The 22,927-nt window shown below is 37.2% G+C and overlaps 1 protein-coding gene and 1 pseudogene across 1 annotated transcript; both read left to right on the top strand.

Moving 5' to 3' along the window:
• Positions 1-8,905: 8,905 nt before the first annotated feature.
• On the top strand, positions 8,906-9,844 carry LOC112856505 (olfactory receptor 4F3/4F16/4F29). The gene has a single exon (XM_025920089.1). The coding sequence runs from the start codon at positions 8,906-8,908 to the stop codon at positions 9,842-9,844; it is 939 nt and encodes a 312-aa protein (XP_025775874.1).
• Positions 9,845-18,665: 8,821 nt separating this feature from the next.
• LOC112856504 (glyceraldehyde-3-phosphate dehydrogenase pseudogene) lies at positions 18,666-19,711 on the top strand (annotated as a pseudogene).
• Positions 19,712-22,927: the final 3,216 nt, after the last annotated feature.

Raw genomic sequence — 22,927 nt, 5'->3', positions numbered from 1 at the left:
GGACGCGTAACCAACTGAGCCTCCCAGGGGCCCCTGAAGTATTTTCATATAGGTCATCACCTGATTTATTTTATAATAAAATTATTATAATATATAATATGATTAATTTTTAAGTTTTTATTTTTAAGTAATCTCTACACCCAACGTGGAGCTCAGATTTAAATCCCTGAGATTAAGAGTCATGTGCTCTCGCTTGTTGGGATGATCACCAGGTGTTGTATGGAACCAATTTGACAATAAACTATATTAAAAAAAAATCCTGTGCTCTACAGACTGAGCCAGTCAAGCACCTGAATTATTAATCTCATATACTAATTAAATATACTAGAAATGTGAAAGAATAGTGTGAAGGAGGAACTAAGGGATTTAATGGATATGATAGAAAGCATCTGAGTTTGGAATGTTGTCTGCAAATACACTCTCACCTGTTGGGACGACTCTCTCATGGATTCCTTGGCTACCTACTCCCTGGCACAGAGCAGCCATACTTGTTAATTTTGGTCATGTGTCTTAAGATTTATCCTTTTCATTACATAATGGGAACAGTCAGGTGTTTGGCTGCTTCCCCCCACCCTACCCCCTGCTTCTTGCCTTGAGTTTTCTTTCATTCCTCCACAAATGGCCTCCTTACGCCAAAGATGCTGTATCTGTGTCTTTCTCTTTAAGATTCTTTCCTTGGTTAGTCTGTGGAGTGAGGGTTCACACACTCCCATGTTTCTGTTCAAAGGAAAGATCGCTGGTTGTTTTCGAAGTGTATCCACCTCTTTTTGAGATTGCTGAGTTTGGTGCCTAGCTCAAGATTTTAGGAGGCATGATTTTTATTTTGGTGTTCACTCTTGCCCTGTTTCAATTTTTGTTGCACATAAGTTTTTTTTTCTTCATGTTTTGTGGTTTGGAATTGTAGATATATTTCCTAGCCTAAGGATGGAGTTTACATTTATGTTTTTTTCTGGCATAAAGGAAGAGGAAAAAAGCATCTCAAGTTTGGACTCTTAGTCTGAAAGTCTGCATTTATTTACATAATTGAGCTTAACGTAGTTTTATTTTTGCTGCTGTACTTGCTTAAAATTTGGATTCAGGATCATATGTGCTTCATGAATATGTTGGGCAGTACTGACTTTTCTATAATTTAAGGAGGTTAGCTGTAGGAGAAAGAGAAGAAAATTTTGGGACTGTTCTAAATTCGTATATACACCAGACTTTTAATATCTCTATAATTTTAAGTGAAATATAATTTCAGATTAGGTGGCAACACCTGCTTTGCAGTGAGCATTCAATAGTGTATATATAGAATCATTATACTTGAAATCGCTTTAAATCTCATTTTCGTACATATTCTCTCTACTTTTCTCATGCCATATAATATGGTTTTATCTCCATGTATTCTTCATACTTTTTGATATATTCTCTGTTTAAGTTGAATAGTATTATGGTAATCAAAATAGAAATGATTAAATGATTAAAAATTGTAAAGGGCAGTTTTTAATGTTGCTCTGGAATTCACCTTTAGTCATCATAAGATAAAGATTTAAAGCCACTCTAAAAAATGGAAAAGGCCTATGTGTTACAAGGCGAAATGCCTCTCATTGTTTTCTTATTAACACTGTTAGCTCTTCTGCTGGGCTTCATTGGGAAAACCGAAACAACTATAGGCAATAATTCCCCAGGCCAAGTAATTTCAGTTTGGCAATCCCAGATCTCTGCAGCATCACTTGGTCACTACCTCCTGGGGATATAATTAGCTGCCGCTCTGATTGTTTTATACAGCTATTTGTGAGTGTCTTTAATGATCCTGTATAGGATTCCTTTGATTTTGGAAGAACTATAATCTATCTGAATCTTTAATGATGCTATCCTCTCAATTTTCTTGGCAAAGCAGGTAAGTGGGAGGGACAGAAGGACACTCTTTAGTGAGTAAATCAGCAAGCTAAGATTTCTGTGCTCCAGGAATGTAAAAATTGTTTTCCTCAACTCCCCTCTGATGTCAGCCTTCTATGAGGCATGTTGCTGCTGGCATCCTAGAGAAGGAGGATGGAGCAGGAACCAAGCCCGTGAAGGAGAGTCGCTCTGTATAGGCAGATGAGGATATGAGTAGGGGAAAGTGTGCATCTAGGCCTCAAAGAATAAGAATACAGCTATAGAAGAATATCACAGAAGACTCAAAGTTTATCACATGACTATTTATCTTCCTTTTCAAGTTTCCCAACTGTTTGAGCTTGTGTTTTTTAATTTTGTATTGTTTTTAGTTATTTTTTCAGGTTCTGTGACTTCCTTTATGGCCTATGATTTATGTTCAGCTTAGCCACCTGGTCCATCTATTCAGGACCTAGGAACTTCATCCCTTTGTAAGCTTCTGCCTCACCTGCCACTGAACTGCTCCTCCCTCTTCCTACTGGTCACAGCTCTTTGATTGCTTTCAGGCTGCTGAATATTAACAGTGTGTGTCACAACACAGCGGCATGCAGGTTCTTCGAAAACATTGTCATCCGGCCCCTAATGAAGACCTTTCATTCATCCTTCTTTGACAATTCTCTCTCATTTATTATATTATTTATTCATTAATGAACCCACTTGATATTTACAGTGTGTGCCTCTGATACGCCAAACTGCCCATTTACAAAGCAAAGAAATTTATGTGAGTTGGTATCTCAATTTTCTTATATATATATTTTTACTCTCTCATCACATTTTCTTCACTGTCATAAAATTTCTCTATTCCTTCCCTTTCTTCTGTTTCATCTTTCACTTTGTCTCTTCAATTTTGGCTTCTCTGGCTCACCACTTATTGTCCTCTGACCTCTGTGATTGTTTTGTCCAATTTGTTGGCTCCTTTGTCTCCTTTCACATTTTCACTATGAATTTCTATATGGTTGGGTCTTTGCTTTTTTTCCCCCTCCATACTCTTTCCCTCAGGGACCTTATTCACTCTTGTACATTCAGTTATTACTCATATGGATTGTTATACAGTTATATTTTGAACCTGTATTTCTTCCCATACATCCTGACTCATATTTCCACCCGGATATCTTACTAGTATCTGAAACTCTAATTGTTTAATATAAATAAAATCATCTATTTTCTCCATCCTCACAAATTCTGTGTCCATTTTCTTTATTTATAAAAATGAATCTGCCATTGTCCTATCTATTCATGGTCTAACGTTGATGTCATCTTTGACGTCACTCTTCGGGTTCACTCGAACTTTAACTGGCCACCAATTTTTTGTGTATTTCTTAGTATTTTCGTTTTTGCTTTGACAGTCTTAAAGCTAAAATCTTAAATTTTAGTACATCTGTATAGCCCCCCAAGATCTGCTTTATTTCAGCATTCTCTTTAGAGGACTTCCTGCCTCCATTGTTTCTTTCCTCCAAATGACCCATCACACTTTCAGATGGAGCATCTTCCCTAATTACTGTCCTTATCACCAATTCCTTGCATCCTCTTCTTCATTGACTCTGTACATTTATTTAATAATTCTTGAATATCTGTATTAGTTCCTAAGGTGAGGCACAAACTAATCTCTACCATTTTTTTCTCATCTTACGTTTTCTCTTCTCCAAAACCAATATCTATTCTGTAGATAATCTGCATGCTTCACCCTTAGCCCAGTGAGCACCAAACTTACCTGTTTTTCATATTTTACCATCTGCTTGAAATGACTCTCTTGGATGCTGTGTATTGTAATATTTACCAATTCTTAAAGCTATACACAAATGCCACATCTGGTATGCTGCCTTTTCTCATCACTATAGTTGTCTTTTCCCACTCTCCTCATGTATTAGAGGACACTTCTATGACATGTGTCATGCAATACCTGAAGTATATTTATATACAGGTTGGATAAGGACTGACTTTATACAACATTGGTCCATCTTGAGGTCTGACACATACTAAGCATTTCCACTTTAACAAAATGAATAAGTGAGATGAATGGGGAATATAACATACCTAATACTTTGGTTTTGAATGTGACTATAATGTACCTGAAGTACCCCTGCTTTCTCCACTCGTACAATTAAAGTAGAAGTAAAAATGAAAGAATTTTGTGTGAAAAAGGCAGTTTGAAAGAAGAGTCTGTTTTCCACAGAGTCTGCACTGGCAGATCAGCACATATTTGAGCCTGGATGGGCAGAGTCTTCAAAAATTTCTTAAAGCACCCACCTTGGCCCTTTCTCCATTCCCTTCTCCCTCTTACCACTAATGACAAGGGAAATGTCCAGTGTTCTCTGTGGTGGTCAGAAAAAAATTTTTTTTTAAATTGAAATTTATGGCTTTGGATTCTGGGAACAGCAGATGTGAAAGTGATTAGTATTTCCACTAAGGAGCAAAATTGTTATTTGGGAAATATGCTCAAGTGATTGAATGCAAGTGTGGATATGAAAGCTTTGCCTAAAACCAGGTCTAGTTTCAATGCTTTAGAATAATGGAAGTTTCAGAATTTGACGAATGATTTCTGTACTTAAAAAGTCACTCGTGTGCATTATTCTTCAGTATATAATAGAAAACATTTATTGTGCCATACTATGTGGTAGGCACTGAGTTTAGGTAAGTTTATATATATCATTCATTTCTCACAACACCCTGCAAAGAGGTATTATGATCTCCACATTAGTAATGAGAATCCTGAAGCTCACAGAGGTCAGGTAACTTTGACGTGCTCACATAGCAAGTGAATGGTGATGCCTGCCATCAAAGCCCAAGCTGCTAATCATTCTATAATGTGTGAAAGGCAGTCTGTGAATTTTTGTGTTTTTAGGATTGAAGAATATAGAGATGAAAATTTGGAAATGATTTCTGGACTTTTGACTGTGAGCCTATCACTGTACGATAAGTTCACCATGTAGAAGAACACCACCTTTGGAAGTTACTGTGACCCTCAATAGGAGAAGCTGACTGGACAGATAACCCTACTGGGATAGTAGAACCCCGAGAAAACACACAGTGGGGAGAATTTCACATGGCTATTTTCTGTTGTTCTCTATGCCTCTTTTTCCTGCTTAGTATATGACTAGACTTCTCAAATAATTAAAAAACAGTTAAATATTTTACAGTGAATTGTATATGTCATTATACAGTATAAAAGGCAGTCTGTCCACTTATTATCATGTGTGATTTTCACAGAAACTCTGTGAGCCTGAATAAGGCAAGTAATAGAAGCATCTGCCTACCTTAAATCCTATCCAATGTCAAAGTCAGGAGGAACCCTGAATCAGTGAATTAAAGGTGAGAGATTGGTGTTCTCTTTAATTTACCTGTGTTCTTACTAACCTTGGCTGCCATATTTAATACCATCTGAACCTTGTTTAGCTTTTTCTCTTTTTTTCTAACAGTTTCTTTTTTTCCCTTTATCATAAATATCTTTCCTAATTTCCCCCTTTTCTTATTTCCCTTCACATTTAAAATCTTCATTCTTTCTCTTTTCTCTCTGCTTTATTTTTTTCTGCATCCTAGATTATTTCAAGACTTCAAGAAAATAAACTGAGTGCTGAGTATAGGCTTGAAGATTAAATGCTATCTGACCCCTACCAAGAAATATGCTACAAGGCCTTAGGTGCCTTCTCATGGGGAGACTATTAGTCATGGCTACTGTAAGTTTTTAAATGAAAAATTTCCCCTGGTGTCTTTTAAAACAATTGGAAAAGAAGACCAAGAAATGAGAGAATAAAAAATAGTAAAGATCACTGACCTAAAGGCATTGCCTTACTACAGCCTGGGGTTATTACTCTAACTTCTCATAGTATGGGCTATACCTACATGCATAATGATGGTTACTATTAAAAGTTACTTTCATATTATATAATTCAAGGTATTTTCCACATATTGTGTCTCTCTTTTTATTCAATTATAATTCCCAAAGGACCAGATCAATATCTGTGTTCTTAGGGTAGCCATCTGCTATCCATCTGCTCTTGCTGATACCAGCTACCATCTACCTTTGAATGTCTATAGCACATTTCCCTTCCCACGCCCCAACTGACCACATATTTATTTTAGTATTCACTTGGCATGTGCTGTATCATACATTAGATTTGTATTTGTATGTGTACAATTCATGTTTTTTTTCCAACTGTTTTCTTTGACTTACAGGAGTTAGCAAAAGAATAAATCAGTATCAAGGAAAATGGTTAACAAAAGCTGCAAGAAGTATTTGGGATTTTAATTGACCTTTGAGGACAATAAAATTTAGAGAGACTGGGGTGCGTGGCTGGCTCAGTTGGTAGAGCATGTGACTCTTGATCTCGGGGTCATGTGTTCGAGCCCCACACTGGGTATAGAGATTACTTTAAATTTTTTTTTTAACGTTTATTTTTGAGACAGAGAGAGACAGAGCATGAACAAGGGGAGGGTCAGAGAGAGGGAGACACAGAATCTGAAACAGGCTCCAGGCTCTGAGCTGTTAGCACAGAGCCCAACGCGGGGCTCGAACTCACGGACTGCAAGATCATGACCTGAGCCGAAGTCAGCCGCTTAACCGACTGAGCCACCCAGGCGCCCCTACTTTAAAAAAATCTTTTAGAAAGACCAAAGGATGGAATTCCTAGAAACATTATATTTTTTACCATTGTAGTGACTAGTTACATAACCACCAAAATACAAAGAATCAGTATACAAATTATAATAGCAATGAATAATCACTTTCCCAGGTATAATTTTCTATTGTACTAGTCAAATACAAATTCTTTTACTTGATTGTTTTCCCTAGGATTTTTCTTTTTGGAATAAGAATCAAGACACATAAGTTTTGGTCCCCAGATTGCCACTTGTGCAAATCTTGGAAACTCTGTTTACTTTGATGGGTCTCATGTTTTTCATCTGAATGATGACCAAATGGACAAAATAGACTTTATATAGTTCCATGAGAATTTTCATCTCATTATGCTGGGGAAATGTGCTTTTCCTCATCAAGGCCTTAGGACTTTTTCAATAATTACTGAGTTTCCTGACTCCGTCTCCAGTGCCTTTATCACTTCCCCATGCATATCCATCCTGTCAGTCCTTTTCTGAGCTGGAGCTGTCTTTTCCTCCCTGGATGAGCAGCATAAGTGCCCCCTACTCTAGGTCCCAGTTTTCTGGGAGTAGAAAGTGTGCACCTTGAGACTGTAGACTGTTAGTTCAAGAGGTAACAGTATAATCACTACATGTGGTTGAGAATAGAGATTCATGCTAGTGGTGGAGACCCAGAATGGGGGGCAGGACACAGTGATAGTCTCCATGTGTTTTGCAGTCTGGGATGACTGAGGGCATCAGTTAGATGCTCCTTTGTGTGAGAAAGTCTGGAATTGTAGTTGTAAAAATGAAGGATGTCATTATACCGTTCTACTGTACCTCATCAATTCCTAAAATAATCAACCTTATTACTGTTTTTGGAAATTACTCTCTATTACAGGATATGATCGAGGTAGGTATCTGAACACAGAGACAAATAGAACACTGTTGTCTGCTCACCATCCACTTCACATATAAATATTATACATATTAAAGGACTGAATCTCCAGTGTCACATTTTGTATTCTGTGGTTTAAGATCAAGAAGAAAGATCCTCTGTTCTTCTTAAAATGTGATTTATTAATGTTTGACGTTCTTATTTTATAATCCTAAATCAAAAGTACAAAATACAAATTGCCTTGAAGATAAAATATCTGAATAGATTTCACAGTAAGCAGGAAAATACCACACAACAACAGGTTACCTGCAGGTGGTACTAAGCACTTTAAATGGTGTGGGTGGGGATGTCAGTGGACATAAAGGTTGACACCAAAGGGAGGATGAGACACTGATGAATTAAAACATACAATCCTAGCTATTCCAAGTGCTGATCTTTAATACTTTCATATGGATGGGTAGGGAAAAGCTGTTTGCAAAAATATGTTACACCCTTGGTGGCCACTTTAGGCATGCACCTTAGCAGAATCTGGTGAAATCTTTCAAATACACATTTATTAGGTTTGGAAAAAGCCTTGCATCCTAGTGGCATGACATTTTTATTCAATGTTGAGGCCAGTTTAGGGCTTTGTAGTTAAGAAAAATTGCATGGGAACTAGAGGCACCCAGGATAGTGAACATAATAAAATGTGATGGAAAACACTTGTTCCGTTTTTAGAGTCCACCTAACAAGTGTTTTACTAGTGGGCTGTTCAATTTCACATACCCCAGTCTGTGTCTTTATTCAATCTTAATCTACAGCCAGTCTTAATTTAGTCTCAACTCATATATTAGTCACTCTCTCACTCAAGGTGACAATTGATTTGTTAATCATGCTTTCCTCTCATCCTACTTTTTATCAGAAAATTGTGGGAGCACTCTGGGAAGAGGAGTAGATTATGAGGACATACATAAAAGTAAGATGGACTATGTTAGAAGTGAGAAATAGTCAATATCAGAAGTGATTTAAATAAAAAATTTTTTAATGTTTTTTTATTTATTTCTGAGGGTGGGGGGAATGGGCAGAGAGAGAGACACAGAATCAGGAGTAGACTCCAGGCTCCAAGCTGTCAGTACAGAGACTGATGTGGGACTTGAACTCACGATCCATGAGATCATGACTGGAGCTGAAGTTGGATGCTCAAAGGACTGAGCCACTCAGGCGCCCTCAAAAGTGATTTAAACAGACAATGAATGTCATGGGTACTCATCTGTCCATGTTCATGGCTAATCTGTTCATTTGAGAACAGAACGTTGCAGTAAGAGTATTGGTGATAGTTTAAAATTATGTCTTAACTCACACATGTGATGGTAGTGTGTTGATTTTTGCTTTTTTTATATTTGAGGAAGTAGATAACTATATCCTTTTCATTCATAAGAATATTGAAACATTAGTAATTCTGTGACCTATTATCTCCATAATCACATTTTCCTCCTCATTTTCTTAGTTCTTATTTCATTGGCAGCCCAGTTGGCTGGATCAATGGATGGAGGGAATCACTCGGTTGTGTCTGAGTTTGTGTTTCTGGGACTCACTCATTCATGGGAGATCCAGCTTCTCCTCCTGGTGTTCTCCTCTGTGCTCTATGTGGCAAGCATGACCGGGAACATCCTCATTGTGTTCTCTGTGACCGTTGATCCTCACTTGCATTCCCCCATGTACTTCCTACTGGCCAATCTCTCTTTCATTGACTTGGGAGCCTGCTCTGCCACCTCACCCAAGATGATTTATGACCTTTTCAGAAAGCACAAAGTCATTTCCTTTGGAGGCTGCATCGCCCAGATCTTCTTCATCCACGTCATTGGTGGTGTGGAGATGGTGCTGCTCATCGCCATGGCCTTTGACAGATATGTTGCCATCTGCAAGCCTCTCCACTACTTGACCATCATGAGCCCACGAATGTGCATTTTGTTTCTGGCTGCTGCCTGGGCCCTTGGTGTCAGTCACTCACTGTTCCAACTAGCATTCATTGTTAATTTACCCTTCTGTGGTCCTAATGTATTGGACAGCTTTTACTGTGACCTTCCTCGGCTCCTCAGACTGGCCTGTACAGATACCTACAGATTGCAGTTCATGGTCACTGTTAACAGTGGGTTTATCTGTGTGGGTTCCTTCTTCATACTCCTCATCTCCTATGTCATCATCCTTTTTTCTGTTTGGAAACATTCCTCAGGTGGTTCATCCAAAGCCGTTTCCACCCTGTCAGCTCACATCACTGTGGTCCTTTTGTTTTTTGGTCCAACCATGTTTGTCTATACATGGCCACATCCCAATTCCCAGATGGACAAATTTCTTGCCATTTTTGATGCAGTCATCACTCCTTTTCTGAATCCAGTCATCTACACGTTCAGGAATAAAGAGATGAAGGCAGCAATCAAGAGAGTATGCAGACAGCTAGTGATTTACAGGAAGATCTCATAAGTGATATATGACTTCTCACTAATCATGGGATAGCCTTTTGTTTCTATCTTTGATATTTTGGATTCAGAAAACTTGGGACATCAAATATTGATATGAGTGTTTTCACAGCTGTGACATAATTCTTACATGATGAATCTATTTAATCCTTATGAAGAGTGAGCCATGGAAACAGTATATCTCGCTATCTATGGAAGTCCCATTTAATTTATTTCAGCAATGTTATATAGTTTCGGGTGAACAGGTCTTGCATAACTTTCTTGAGATTTGTTCCTAATTATTTTAATTTTTGGTGCTGTTTTAAATGGCATTTTTGTTTAGTTTATAATTGTTTATTGCTAATTATAGAAATATAATAGATTTTTTTTATTGAAATTGTATTTTGAAAACTTGGAAAATCATTCACTTCCTCTTGGTTTTTTACAGAGTAAGTAGGATCTTCCTCATAGATGGTCATTTTTTCAGTGCATAAACACATTTTACTTCTTTTATTCTAGTATGGATAATTTTATTCATTTCTGTTTCCTTATTGTACTTGCCAGGTCAAATAGTGTAGTGCTGAATATACAAGTGGTTAGGGTGAACATCTTTGACTTGTTTTCATTCTTATAAGAAAAACTTTCATTTTTTTGTTAAGTATGATGCTAGGTATAGGTCTTTAATACGAGCTTTTTATCAGGCTGAGGAAATTCCTTTCTATTTAGTTTTTTGTTTTTTTTTTTTTTTTTTTTTAAAGATATGGGCCTTTATATATTTTTTTTTTTCAACGTTTATTCACTTTTTGGGACAGAGAGAGACAGAGCATGAACGGGGGAGGGGCAGAGAGAGAGGGAGACACAGAATCGGAAACAGGCTCCAGGCTCTGAGCCATCAGCCCAGAGCCTGATGCGGGGCTCGAACCCACAGACCGCGAGATCGTGACCCGGCTGAAGTCGGACGCTTAACCGACTGCGCCACCCAGGCGCCCCTCTATTTAGTTTTTAAAATCAGCAGTGGATGTTGGGTTATGAAACAGTGCTTTATCTAGTTTAGTATCAGGATAATGGTGGCCTTTTAGAATATATTTCCTTGTTTTAAATTTACTGCAGAAGTTTTGTAGAAATGTTGTAGTTTCTTTCTTAAATGTTTGGTAAAATTTACCAGAGAAGTAATTTTAGCCTGCAGTTTTCTCTAGGAGAAAGTTTTCAACTATAAATTCAATTGTTGGTAGTCTGTGTCTTTAAAGAAATGTGCATATTAATCTATGTTGTCATCATTATTGGAAAAGCTGTTCCTAATATTCTCTCGTTATGGAATATCTGCAAGGGGCGCCTGGGTGGCTCAGTTGGTTGAGCATCAGATTCGTGATTTTGGCTCAGATCGTGATCTCACGGTCATGGGATCAAGTCCCGCATTGGGCTCTGTGCTGGGTGTGGAGCCTGCTTGGGATTCTCTGTCTCTCTCTCCCTCCCTCTCTCCCTTTTCCTCTGCCCCTCTCCCGAGCTTGCACATGCTCTTCTTTCTCTCAAAATAATAATAAGAAAAGAAATATATCTAAGACTTTCAATATATTCCTCTCTTTCGTTGTCTATTGGTAGTTTGTACCTTTTAAAAAGATATCATCAGCATTCCAGAGATTTTTCAGCTTATTTTTATTAAGGTAAAATTAATATATAACATTATATATGTTTCTGGTGTACAGTGTTATAATTTGACATCGGTATACATGACAAAGTGATTACCACCAAAAGTCTAGTTACTGTTCATTAGTATACGATTGACCATTTCACCCCCCACCCCCCATATTCTTCCCCTTTGGTGAGCATCAATCTCTTCACTATATCTATGAGTTTGGGTTTGTATTGTTTTTGTTTGTTTGTTTTACTTTTTTGTTTTTGGATTCCACAGATCAGTAAAATCATACAATATTTGTCTCTGACTTATTTCACTTAGCATAATAGCCTTGAAGTCCATATATGTTGTTGTAAATGGCAAGATTTCATTTTTCTTTGTGGCTGAGTAGTTTTATCTTGTTTATATATACCACATCTTTTTCATCCATTGGATAAAGTATCTATGGATACTTAAGCTGCTTCCTTATATTGTCTATTGAAAATAGTGCTGCAGTGCACATAGTGGTACATATATCTTTTTGAATTAGTGTTTTAATATTCTTTGAATGAATTCCCAGAAGTGGTATAGCTGTATCATATGGTAGATGTAAATTTTTTGAGGAATCTCTACTATTTTCCATGGTGGACACACCAATTTACATTTCCACCAACAGTGTATGAAATTTCCTTTTTATCTATGTTCTCTCCAACCCTTACTTCTTGTCTTTTGCTTATAGCCATTTTAACAAGCGTGAAGTGATGTCTCATTGTGGTTTTGATTTGCACTTCTCTAATATTTAGTGATATACAAATATCTTTTCACGTGCCTTTTGGTAGTATGTCTTTCTTGGAAAAGTGTCTACTTAGATCCTCTGTCCATTTAAAAAATCTGTTTGATTTATTGTTATTGAGTTGGGTGAATTCTGTACATATTTTGGATATTAACCTGTTACTAGATATGTGATTTGCAAATATATTCTCCACTTTATTAGGTTTTCTTTTCATTTTTTTTTTTTAATTTTTTTTTCAACGTTTTTTATTTATTTTTGGGACAGAGAGAGACAGAGCATGAACGGGGGAGGGGCAGAGAGAGAGGGAGACACAGAATCGGAAACAGGCTCCAGGCTCTGAGCCATCAGCCCAGAGCCCGACGCGGGGCTCGAACTCACGGACCGCGAGATCGTGACCTGGCTGAAGTCGGACGCTTAACCGACTGCGCCACCCAGGCGCCCCTTCTTTTCATTTTTATGATGGTTTCCTTTGCTATGTAGAAGCTTTTTAGTTTGATGTATGCCCATTTGTTTATTTTCGCTTTTGTTTCTCTTGCCTTTGGAGTCAGATTCATAAACATTGCTAAGACCAATGTCAAGACTGACTATATTTTCTTCTAGGAATTTTGTGGTTTCAGGTCTTATGTTCAAATCTTTAACCTATTTGGAGTTGATTTTTATGTATGGTGTAAGATAGTGGTTTACTTTAATTCTTTTGCATGTGGCTGTTCAGTTTTCCTACCACCATTTATTGAAGAGACTGTCCTTTCTCCATTGTATGTTCTTGGCTCCTTTGTCATACATAAATTGTCCGTGTATGTGTGGGTTTTTTTCCGGGTGCTCAATTCTGTTCCATTGATCTGTCTATTTTTATGCCAATACCATATTGTTTTGATTACTATTTTGTTTGTTTTGTTTTTTGAGAGAGAGAGAGTGTGAGCAGGGGAGAGGAACAGAGGGAGAGAAAGAATCTTAAGCAGGCTCCACAATGTGGGACTTGATCCCATGACCCTGGGATCATGACCTGAGCCAAAATTAAGAGTTGGATGCTTGATCAACTGAGCCACTCATGAGCCCCTCTTTTTGATGTAATTGGAGTTGGGGTTTATTTCTTAGTTTTTCTTTCCGATATTTTGTTATTAGTGTATAGGGAACACCATAGATTTATATGTATTAATTTTGTATCCTCAAACTTTTCTGAATTTGTTTAACAGTTCCTCAAGGTTTTTTGGTGGAAGCTTCAGGGTTGTTTTATATATACTATTACATAATCTATAAATAGTAACAGTTTTATTTTTCCTTTCATAATTGAGTGGCCTTTTTTCTTTTTCTTGCATTATTGCTGTGGTTACAACTTTGAACACTTTGTTGAATAAAAGTGATGAGAGTGAAAAACTGAAAGTTTGTAATTTTTCAACATTGAGTGTGGTGTTAGCTGTGAGTTTGTCATGCATGGCGTTTATTATGTTAAGGTGTGTTCCTCTATACCCACTTTGTTGAGATTTTTATCAGAAATAAATGTCGAATTTTGTCATATGATTTTTTTTCTGTATCTATTGAGATGATCTTATGATTTTTATACTTCATTTTGTTAACCTGTATCATATCGATTGATTTCTTTGGATGTTGTATCACCTTTATCTCTGGAATAATCCCCACTTGATCAATATATATGATTCTTTTATATATTGTTGAAATTAATTTGCTTATATTTTATTGAAGGTTTTCACAGCTACATTCATCAAGGATATCAGCGTGTAATTTTTTTTTTTTTTTTTTTTTTTTTAATGTTGTCCTGGTGTAGTGTTGGTTCAGGGTAATGCTTGGGAAGCATTTCCTTCTCTTCAGTGTTTTGGAAGAGTTTGAGAAGGATAGGTATTAAATCTGCTTTGAATGTTTGGTAGAATTAACCAGTGAAAATGTTTGGTCTTGGACTTCTGTTTATTGAGAAGTTTTTGATTACCAGTTCATCTTGTTACTAGAAGTTGGTCTACTCACATTTTCTATTTTTTTATGATTCAGTTTTAGAAGATTATGTGTTTATAGGAATTTATCCATTCTTCTAGGTTGTCTAATTTGTTGGTGTATACATGTTTATAGTACTTTCTTATAATCATACTCTATGGTATCTGTTGCAACCTCTTTTATTCCCGATTTCATTTATTTGAGCACTCTATTTTTTATTGGTTAGTTTAGTTAAAGGAAAATTTTGTTTATCTTTTCAAAGAACAAGCTCTTAGTGTTATTGATCTTTTCTATTGTCATTTTAGTCTCTATTTCTGGTCTGCTCTTTATTATTTCTTTCCTTTGGGTTCTATTTTTTTTTTTTTCTGTTGTTTTCTGTTACCTATTTCATTAATTTCTGTTTGTATTGTTTATATTCTTCTTTATTTGTTTTTAATTTGCCTTTTCTACTTTCTAATTATTTATTTTAATTTTTTATTTTAATCCCAATTAGCTGTGTTGTTAGTTTCAGATGTATGTTATTGTGATTCAACAGTTACATACATCACCTGCTGTTCATCATAAGTGCACTGTTTAATTGCCATTACCTATTTAACCATACCCCCAACCTCCTCCCCACTGGTAACCATCAGTTCTCTATAAATAAGAGTATATTTCTTGATTTCTCTCTCTCTTTTTTCCATATGCTCATTTGTTTTGCTTCTTAAATTCCACATATGAGTGAAATATGGTATTTGTCTTTTCTGACTAATTTTTTCACCTAGCATTCTACTCTCTAGCTCCATCCATGTTGTTGCAAATGGCAAGATTTCATTCTCTTTTACGGATGAGTAATATTCCTATATATGTATATTACATCTTCTTTACCTGTTCATCAATCCATGGATACTTGGGCTGCTTCTATATCTTGGCTATTGTAAATAATGCTGTTATAAACAGAGGGGTTCATGTATCACTTTCAATTAGTGTTTTTGTATTCGTTGGGGAAATATGCAGTAATGTGATTACTGGATGATAGGGTAGTTCTATTTTTAACTTTTTAAAAAAGTTTATTTATTTTGAGAGTGGGTGCACACACATTAGTGGGGGAGGGGCATAGAGGGAGAGAGAATCCCAAGCAGATTCTGTGCTCTCAGTGAAGAGCACAACACAGGGCTCGATCTCATGAACTGGTAGATCATGACCTACAATGAAATCAAGAGTCGAGTGCTAAACCAACTGAGCCACTCACATGCCCCTATTTTTAACTTTTTGAGGAACCTCCATATTATTTTCCAGAGTGACTGTACCAGTTTGCATTCCAACCAACGATGCATAAGTATTCCTTTTTTTCCTCCAAATCCTTGCCAATACCTGTTATTTCTTGTATTGTTGATTTTAGCCATTTTGACAGATGTGAGGTGATACTGTAGTTTTGCATTTCCCTGATGATAAATGATGAGCATCTTTTCATGTGTCTGTTGGGCATCTCTGTGTATTCTTGGAGAGATGTCTGTTCATGTCTTCTGCCCACATTTTAACTGAATTATTTGTTTTTTGGGTATTGAGTTTGATAAGTTCTTTATATATTTTGGATACTAACCCTTTATTGGATATGTCATTTACAAATATCTTCTCCCATTCCATAGGTTTCCTTTTAGTTTTTTTGATTCATTCATTGTGAAAAAGCTTTTTATTTTGAGGTAGTCCTAATAGTTTATTTTTGCTTTTGTTTCCTTTGCCTCAGGAGACATGTCCAGAAAGAAGTTGCTGTGGCTGATGTCAAAAAAGTTAATGGGTGCATTCTGTTCTAGAATTTGGTGGTTTCAGGTTTTACATTTAGGTCTTTCATCAATTTTGAATGTATTTTTGTGTCTGGTGTAAGAAAGTGGTCCAATTCCATTCTTTTGCAGGTAGCTGTTGAGTTTTAGCAACACTATTTGTTGAAGGGACTTTTTCCCATGGATATTCTTTCCTGCTTTGTTGAAGATTGATTACATAGTTGTGGGTTTCTTTCTGGGTTTTCTAGTCTGTTCTATTTATCTATATGTATATTTTTGTGTTAGTACCATAAGGTTTTGATTACTACAGCTTTGTAATATAATTTGAAGTCCAGAATTGTGATACCTCCAGCTTTGCTTTTCTTTTTCAATATTGCTTTGGCTATTCACGATCTTTTGTGGTTCCATACAAATTTTAGAGTTGTTTCTTCTAGTTCTGTGAAGAAGGCTATTGGTATTTTGATAGGGTCTGCAGTAAATGTGTAGATTGTATTGGATAGTATAGAGATTTTAACAATATTTGTTCTTCCAGTCCATGAGCATGGGGTGCTTTTCCATTTCTTTGTGTCTTCTTCAATTTCTTTCATAAGTTTTGTACAATTTTCAGATTATAGGTCTGTCGCCCCTTTGGTTAGGTTTATTCCTAGGTATGTTAATGGTTTTTGGTGCAATTGTAAATGGAATTGATTGCTTAATTTCTCCTTCTCCTGCTTCATAATGGGTGTATAGAAATGCAACAGATTTCTGCACATTGATTTTTGTATCCTGAAACTTTACTGAATCCATCTGTCAGTTCTAGCAGCTTTTTGGTGGAATCTTTCAGGTTTTCTATATATAGTATACTGTCTTCTACAAATAGCCTAAGTTTTACTTCTTCCTTGCTGATTTGGATGCTTTTATTTCTTTTTGCTATCTTACTGCTTTGGCTAAGACTTCCATTACTATGTTGCATAAAAGTGTTGAGTATGGGCATCCCTATTTGTTCCTGACTGTAGAGGAAGAGCTCTCAATTTTTTCCTATTTAGGATGGTATTACCTCTGAGTTTATGTATGGCCTTTATTCTGTTGAGGTATGTTTCCTCTAATCTATTTTGTTGAGGGATTTTTATCATGAATGGATTCTTTTTGCATCTATTGAAATGATCATAATGTTCTTCACTTTTCTTTTATTAATGTGGTGTATCATGTTGATTAATTTACAGATATTGAACCACCCTTGCAACCCAGAAATAAATCCCTCTGGACTGTGGTGAATGATTTTTTAATGTGTTGTTGGATTCAATTTGCAAGTATTTTATTGAGAATTTTTGCATCTGTGTTCAGGGATATCTATAGGTCTCTTTTTGAGTGGTATCTTTATCTGGTTTTGGTATCAGGGTAATGCTGGCCTCATGGAATGAATTTGGAAGTTTTCCTTCCTTTTCTATTTTTTGGAACAGTTTTAGATGAATAGGTATGAACTCTTTAAATGTTGGGTGGAATACTCTGGTTTCTCTTCAGATTGTATAAATCTTTCGCCTTTTAAATGTTGGGTGGAATTTGCTTGTGAAGCCATTGGATCCTGGACTTTTGTTTGTTGGGTTTTCTTTTTTTTTTTAATTACTGATTCAATTTGTTTGCTGATCATTGATCTGCTCAAGTTTTCTATTTCTTCCTGTTTCAGTTTTGGTAGTTTATATGTTTTTTAGGAATTTATCCATTTCTTCTAGATTGTCCAGTTTTTGGCATATAGTTTTTCATATTATCTTATAATTATTTGTATTTCTGTGGTGTTGGTTGTTATTTCTCCTCTCTCATTTTTGATTTTATTTGAGTCCTTTTTATTTTTGATAAGTCTGGCTAGAGGTTTATCAATTATTTTGATTTATTTTTAAGGAACCAGTTCCAGGTTTTATTGATTTGTTGTGTTTTTGTTTGTTTGTTTGCTTGTTTCTATATCATTTATTTCTGCTCTAATCTTTATTATTTCCTTCCTTGTGCTGGTTTTAGGTTTTGTTGTTCTTTTTCTAGCTACTGTATATGCAAAATTAGGTTGTTTATTTGATATTTTTCTTGTTTCTTGAGATAGGTCTGTATTGCTATAAACTTCCCTCTTAGAATTGCTTTGCTGTATCCCAGAGGTTTTGAATTGTAGTGTTTTCATTTTAATTCTTTCCATGTGCTTTTTAATTTGTTTTTTGATTTCCTGGTTGACCCATTCATTGTTTAGTGGCATGTTATTTAACTGCCATGTATTTGTGTTCTTTCTGGATATATTTTTTGTGGTTGACTTCTAGTTTCATAGGGATGTAGTCAGAAAAGACACATGGTATGACTTTAGTCTTCTTGAATTTCTTGAGTTTGTTTTGTGACCTAATATATGATCTATTCTGGAGATAGTTCCATGTGCAATTGAAAAGAATGTGTATTCTGTTTTACGATGGAATATTCTGTGTATGTTTATTAAGTCTAATTGTTCCAGTGTGTCATTCACAGCCATTGTTTCCTTGTTGACAACGTTTAGATGATCTGTCCCTTGTTGTATGTGGGGTGTTAAAGTCAGGACTATTATTGTATTATTATTATTTCCTTTACATTTGTTATTAACTATTTTATATATTTGGGTGCTTCCAACTTGGGTGCATAAATATTTATAATTGTTATACTTCTTGTTGGAATGTCCCCTTTATTATTATACAGTGTTCTTCTTTGTCTCCTGTTATAGTTTTTGATTTAAAAGTCTTTTTTGTTTGGGCTCTCTGCTCCTCCCTGTTCAACAGAAAGCTGCTGCTTCTGGTGTAGTGCCAGCAGTGTCCCTGAGAAATGATGGAGAAGGTCAGAATAAATGGATTTGGGTGTATTAGGTGCCTAGTCACCAGGGCTGCTTTTAACTCGAGAAAAGTGGATATTGTCACCATCAATGACTCCTTTATTGACCTCCACTACATGGTCTACATGTTCCTGATGTTCTTATATGATTCCACCCTTGGCAAGTTCCATGGCACAGCCATGGCTGAGAACAGGACACTTGTTGTCAATGGAAAGCTCATCATTTTTCAGGAGTGAGATCCTGCCAATATCAAATGGGATGAATCTGGTCCTGAGTATGTTGTCGAGTCCACTAGGGTCATCACCACCATGGAGAAAGCTGGGGCTCATTAGAAGGGTGGGGCCCAAGGAGTCATCATCTCTGACCCTTCTGCTGATGCCTCCATGTTTGTGATGGGCGTGAACCATGAGAAGTATGATAACTCCCTCAATATTGTCAGCAATGCCTCCTGCACCACTAACTACTTGACCTCTGTGACCAAGGTCACCCATGACAACTTTGGCATTGTGGAGGGACATGTGACCACAGCCCATGCCATCATTGCCACCCAGAAGACCATGGACTGCCACATTGGGAAGCTGTGGTGTGATGGCTGAGGGGTTGCCCATAATATCATCCCTGCTTCTACTGACACCACCAAGGCTATAGGCAAGGTCACCCCTGAGCTGAATGGGAAACTTTCTGGCATAGCCTTCCTATGCCCCCACCCACAGCATGTCAGTCATAGATTTGACTTGCCAAATATGATGACATCAAGAAGGTTGTGAAGCAGGCATTAGAAGGCCCTTTGAAGGGCATCCTGGGCTACACTGAGTATCAACTTTAATAGTGACATGCACTCTTCCACCTTTGATACTGGGGTTGGCATTGCTTTCAGTGACTACTTTGTCAAGCTCATTTCCTGGTATGATGATGGATTTGGCTACAGTGACTGGGTGGTAGACATTATCATCCACATGGCCTTCAAGGAGTAAGAGCCCCTTGGACCACCAGCCCCAGCAAGAGCAACAGGAAGAGAAAGGCTCTCATATGCTGGGGAGTCTTTGCCCCAACTCTTCCCTCAACACACTGAATGTCTCTTGACCTCCACAGTTTGCATCCAAGAGTCCTTGAAGAAAAGGAGGGGCTTGTGGAGCTCCACCTTGCATTGTACCATCAATAAAGTATACAGTACACAGCCAAAGAAAAATCATAGAAATAAAGGGTATTTTGTCTGAAATAAGTATTGCTATTCTGGCTTTCTTTGATACCCATTTGCGTGATAGACACTTTTTGTTCCTCTCACTTTCATTCAGTAAGTGTCTTTAGGTCTAACATGAGTCTGTTGTAGGCAGCATATAGAGGAATCTTGTTGTTTTATTTTTTAATCCATTTTGTCACCATATGTCTTCTGATTAGAACATTTAGTCCATTTATATTCAAAGTAATTATTGATAGGTATGTATCTGTTGCCATTTTGTTACTTGTTTTGTGGTTGGTTTTGAAGATTGTCTCTGATCCTTTCTTGCCTTTATCTTGTCATGTTTTGCTGATTCTCTTTAGTGCTAGATTTGGATTTATTTCTCTTTATTCTTTGCATGTTTATTAGTGGTTTTGATATATGATTATCATTAGTTTTGTATATGACTTCTGCATATAGTAGCCTATATTAAGTTGATGTCATTTAAGTTTGAATCCATTCTTCTCTCCTCTCCTCTCCATGTTTTAGTTGTATGTTATTATATTTAATACCCTTTTTTTTTGGTGAGTTTCTTGACTGATTTTTTTACAGAAATATCCATTTTTGCTGCTGTTGTGTTTCCTACTTTTTTACTGTCCCTTTTGGTTTGTCCTTTCCACTCAGTGTCCCCTTGAATATTTCTTACAGGGTTAGTTTAGTGGACATTAACTCCATTTGTTTTTGTTTGTCTGGGAAACTCTTTATGTTTCCTTCTATTCTGAATGATAGCCTTGCTAGAAAGAGTGTTTTGGGATGTAAAATTTTCTCATTCAGCACGTTGAACATGTCATGCCATTCCCTTCTGGCTTGGAAAGTTTCTGTTGAAAAATATCCTGTTAGTCTAATGGATTTTCCCTTGTAAATTAATGACTTCTTTTGTCTTACTGCTTTTAAGATTTTTTTTATCACTATATTTTGCAGTTTTAATTATGTCTTGATGTCAGTCTGATTTTGTTGATTTTGATGGAAATTCTCTGTGCCTCCGGGATCTGGTTGGATATTTACTTTCTTACATTAGGAAAGTTTTCAGCTATTATTTATTCAAATTAATTTTTTGCCCTCTGTTCTCTGTCTTCTTCTGGGACTCCTATAATACAGGTGTTATTATGTTTGATGGAGTCCCTGAGTACCTAAAGTCTGTTCTTGTTTTGAATAGTTCTTTTTTCTCTCTTTTGTTCAGCTTGATTACTTTCCATTACTCTCTTTTTTTTTTTTTTAATTTTTTTTTTCAACGTTTATTTTTATTTTTGGGACAGAGAGAGACAGAGCATGAACGGGGGAGGGGCAGAGAGAGAGGGAGACACAGAATCGGAAGCAGGCTCCAGGCTCTGAGCCATCAGCCCAGAGCCTGACGTGGGGCTGGAACTCACGGACCGCGAGATCATGACCTGGCTGAGGTCGGACGCTTAACTGACTGCGCCACCCAGGCGCCCCTCCATTACTCTCTTTTCTATGTCACTATTTCATTCCTCTGCCTCTCCCACCCTTCTGTTCATTCCATCAAGAGTGTTTCTCACTTCCATTTATTGAGCCCTTTATCTTTTCTATTTTATTCCTTATCTCTATGTTAAGGGTCTCACGTGTGGCTTCCACTTTTTTCTCAAGTCCAGTGAGTATCCTTATAATCATTACTTTAAATTCTTTCTCACGTATGTTACTTATATCTGTTTCATTTAGATTTCTGACCATGGCTTTGTCCTGTTCTTTAATCTGGGACAAATTTCTCTGTCTTTTCATTTTGCCAAAGTTTCTCTGCCTGTCTGTGGTTAGGATGGTCACTATGTCTCCTGTTCTTGAAAAGGTCACTATGTCTCCTGTTTATGAAGAGGTCCCGTGGCGCCCTGTTGAGAGGTACCCCCTGTTCCTCAGTGCTTAGTACTTCTGAGAATGTCTCCAATGTGTGCTGTGTGTACTCTTCAGCTTTGTTCTGGCCACTTCAGGTCTGTTGTCTGCAGAGGCTCTCTTTACTTCTTGTGTGCAGTGTGTGGTCCCTTGACTAAATGCGCCACATTTTAAGTAGGTCTCCTCTGGTCTGTTTGTGAAATGATATCTGTCCACAACACCATTAGAGCCGAGGCTCTGAAAAATTCCCAAGTTGGGAGATGCAGTGTTAGTAGGGGTTTTGGCTGGTCTTCTGGAGGAGTGGCCTCCTGAGCTGAGATTAAGGCAAGTGTCACTGAGAGGGACAATTCCACTAGATTGGGTGGGTGGGGTGGGGAATGGCAGGACTTGGTGTAAGCAAGTTAGGTAGCATGTTTCAGCACTGTGCTCATTCCTGCAGGTGGTCCTGTGCTTATGCTCAGGGGTAGGAGAGGGAAATTGTACTTGCCAGTTCCTTTATTTCTAGAGGGGTCTCTCTGTGAATGCTGCCTCTTTGGGATGTGCTCTGAGACAGGTGGATAACCTCCTCACTGTGTGCCCCAGGCATTCTTCATATCACTATTTCCATGCTGTATATCAGCATCTTGAATTTTCTCCCAGAAGGGTACATTGTCCTCTGAGCTCTATCCCAGCCCTACCCACTGACCTTTAAAACTCAAAGCTTTAAGCCCTCCTGGTTGCAAGAACTCATGAAATTCAGCCCCTGTGGCTTTCCAAGCTGATTGCTATGGGGATTTATTTTCCCCCTGTGCTTCCTTATGGGCTAGTCTGTCTCTTGCCTTTCTGCAGCACCCATGATCTATTTATCTCTCAAGCCATGTCTCTGCATTTCCTACCTTGTTTGATGTGGCTTCTTCTCTACCTTGAGTTGTGGAGTTTGTTCTGCCAGTCTTCAGGTCAATTTTTGGGCTATTTAGGATGCTTTGATAGTTATCTAGTTGTATTTGTGGCATGAGATGAGCCTAAGGTCCTCCTACTCTGCTGCCATCTTCCCTGACCCTTTTCTCCTTTCTTTAGGTAGAAACCATAGTCATTCATCTGATACCTTTCTAATATAGGTATTTAGTTCCATTAATTACCTTTTAAACAC

This window comes from Puma concolor, chromosome B3 (assembly GCF_028749965.1).
Source record: "Puma concolor isolate L17-30 chromosome B3, mPumCon1.1.hap2, whole genome shotgun sequence".
NCBI lineage: Eukaryota > Metazoa > Chordata > Mammalia > Carnivora > Felidae > Puma > Puma concolor.
The sequence above is the reverse complement of the archived record's forward strand: the minus strand, read 5'-3'. Positions and strand labels throughout refer to the sequence as shown.

Excerpts from the sequence above, each read along its gene's own strand:
- LOC112856505 (XM_025920089.1), top strand. The coding sequence starts at position 8,906 with ATGGATGGAGGGAATCACTCGGTTGTGTCTGAGTTTGTGTTTCTGGGA.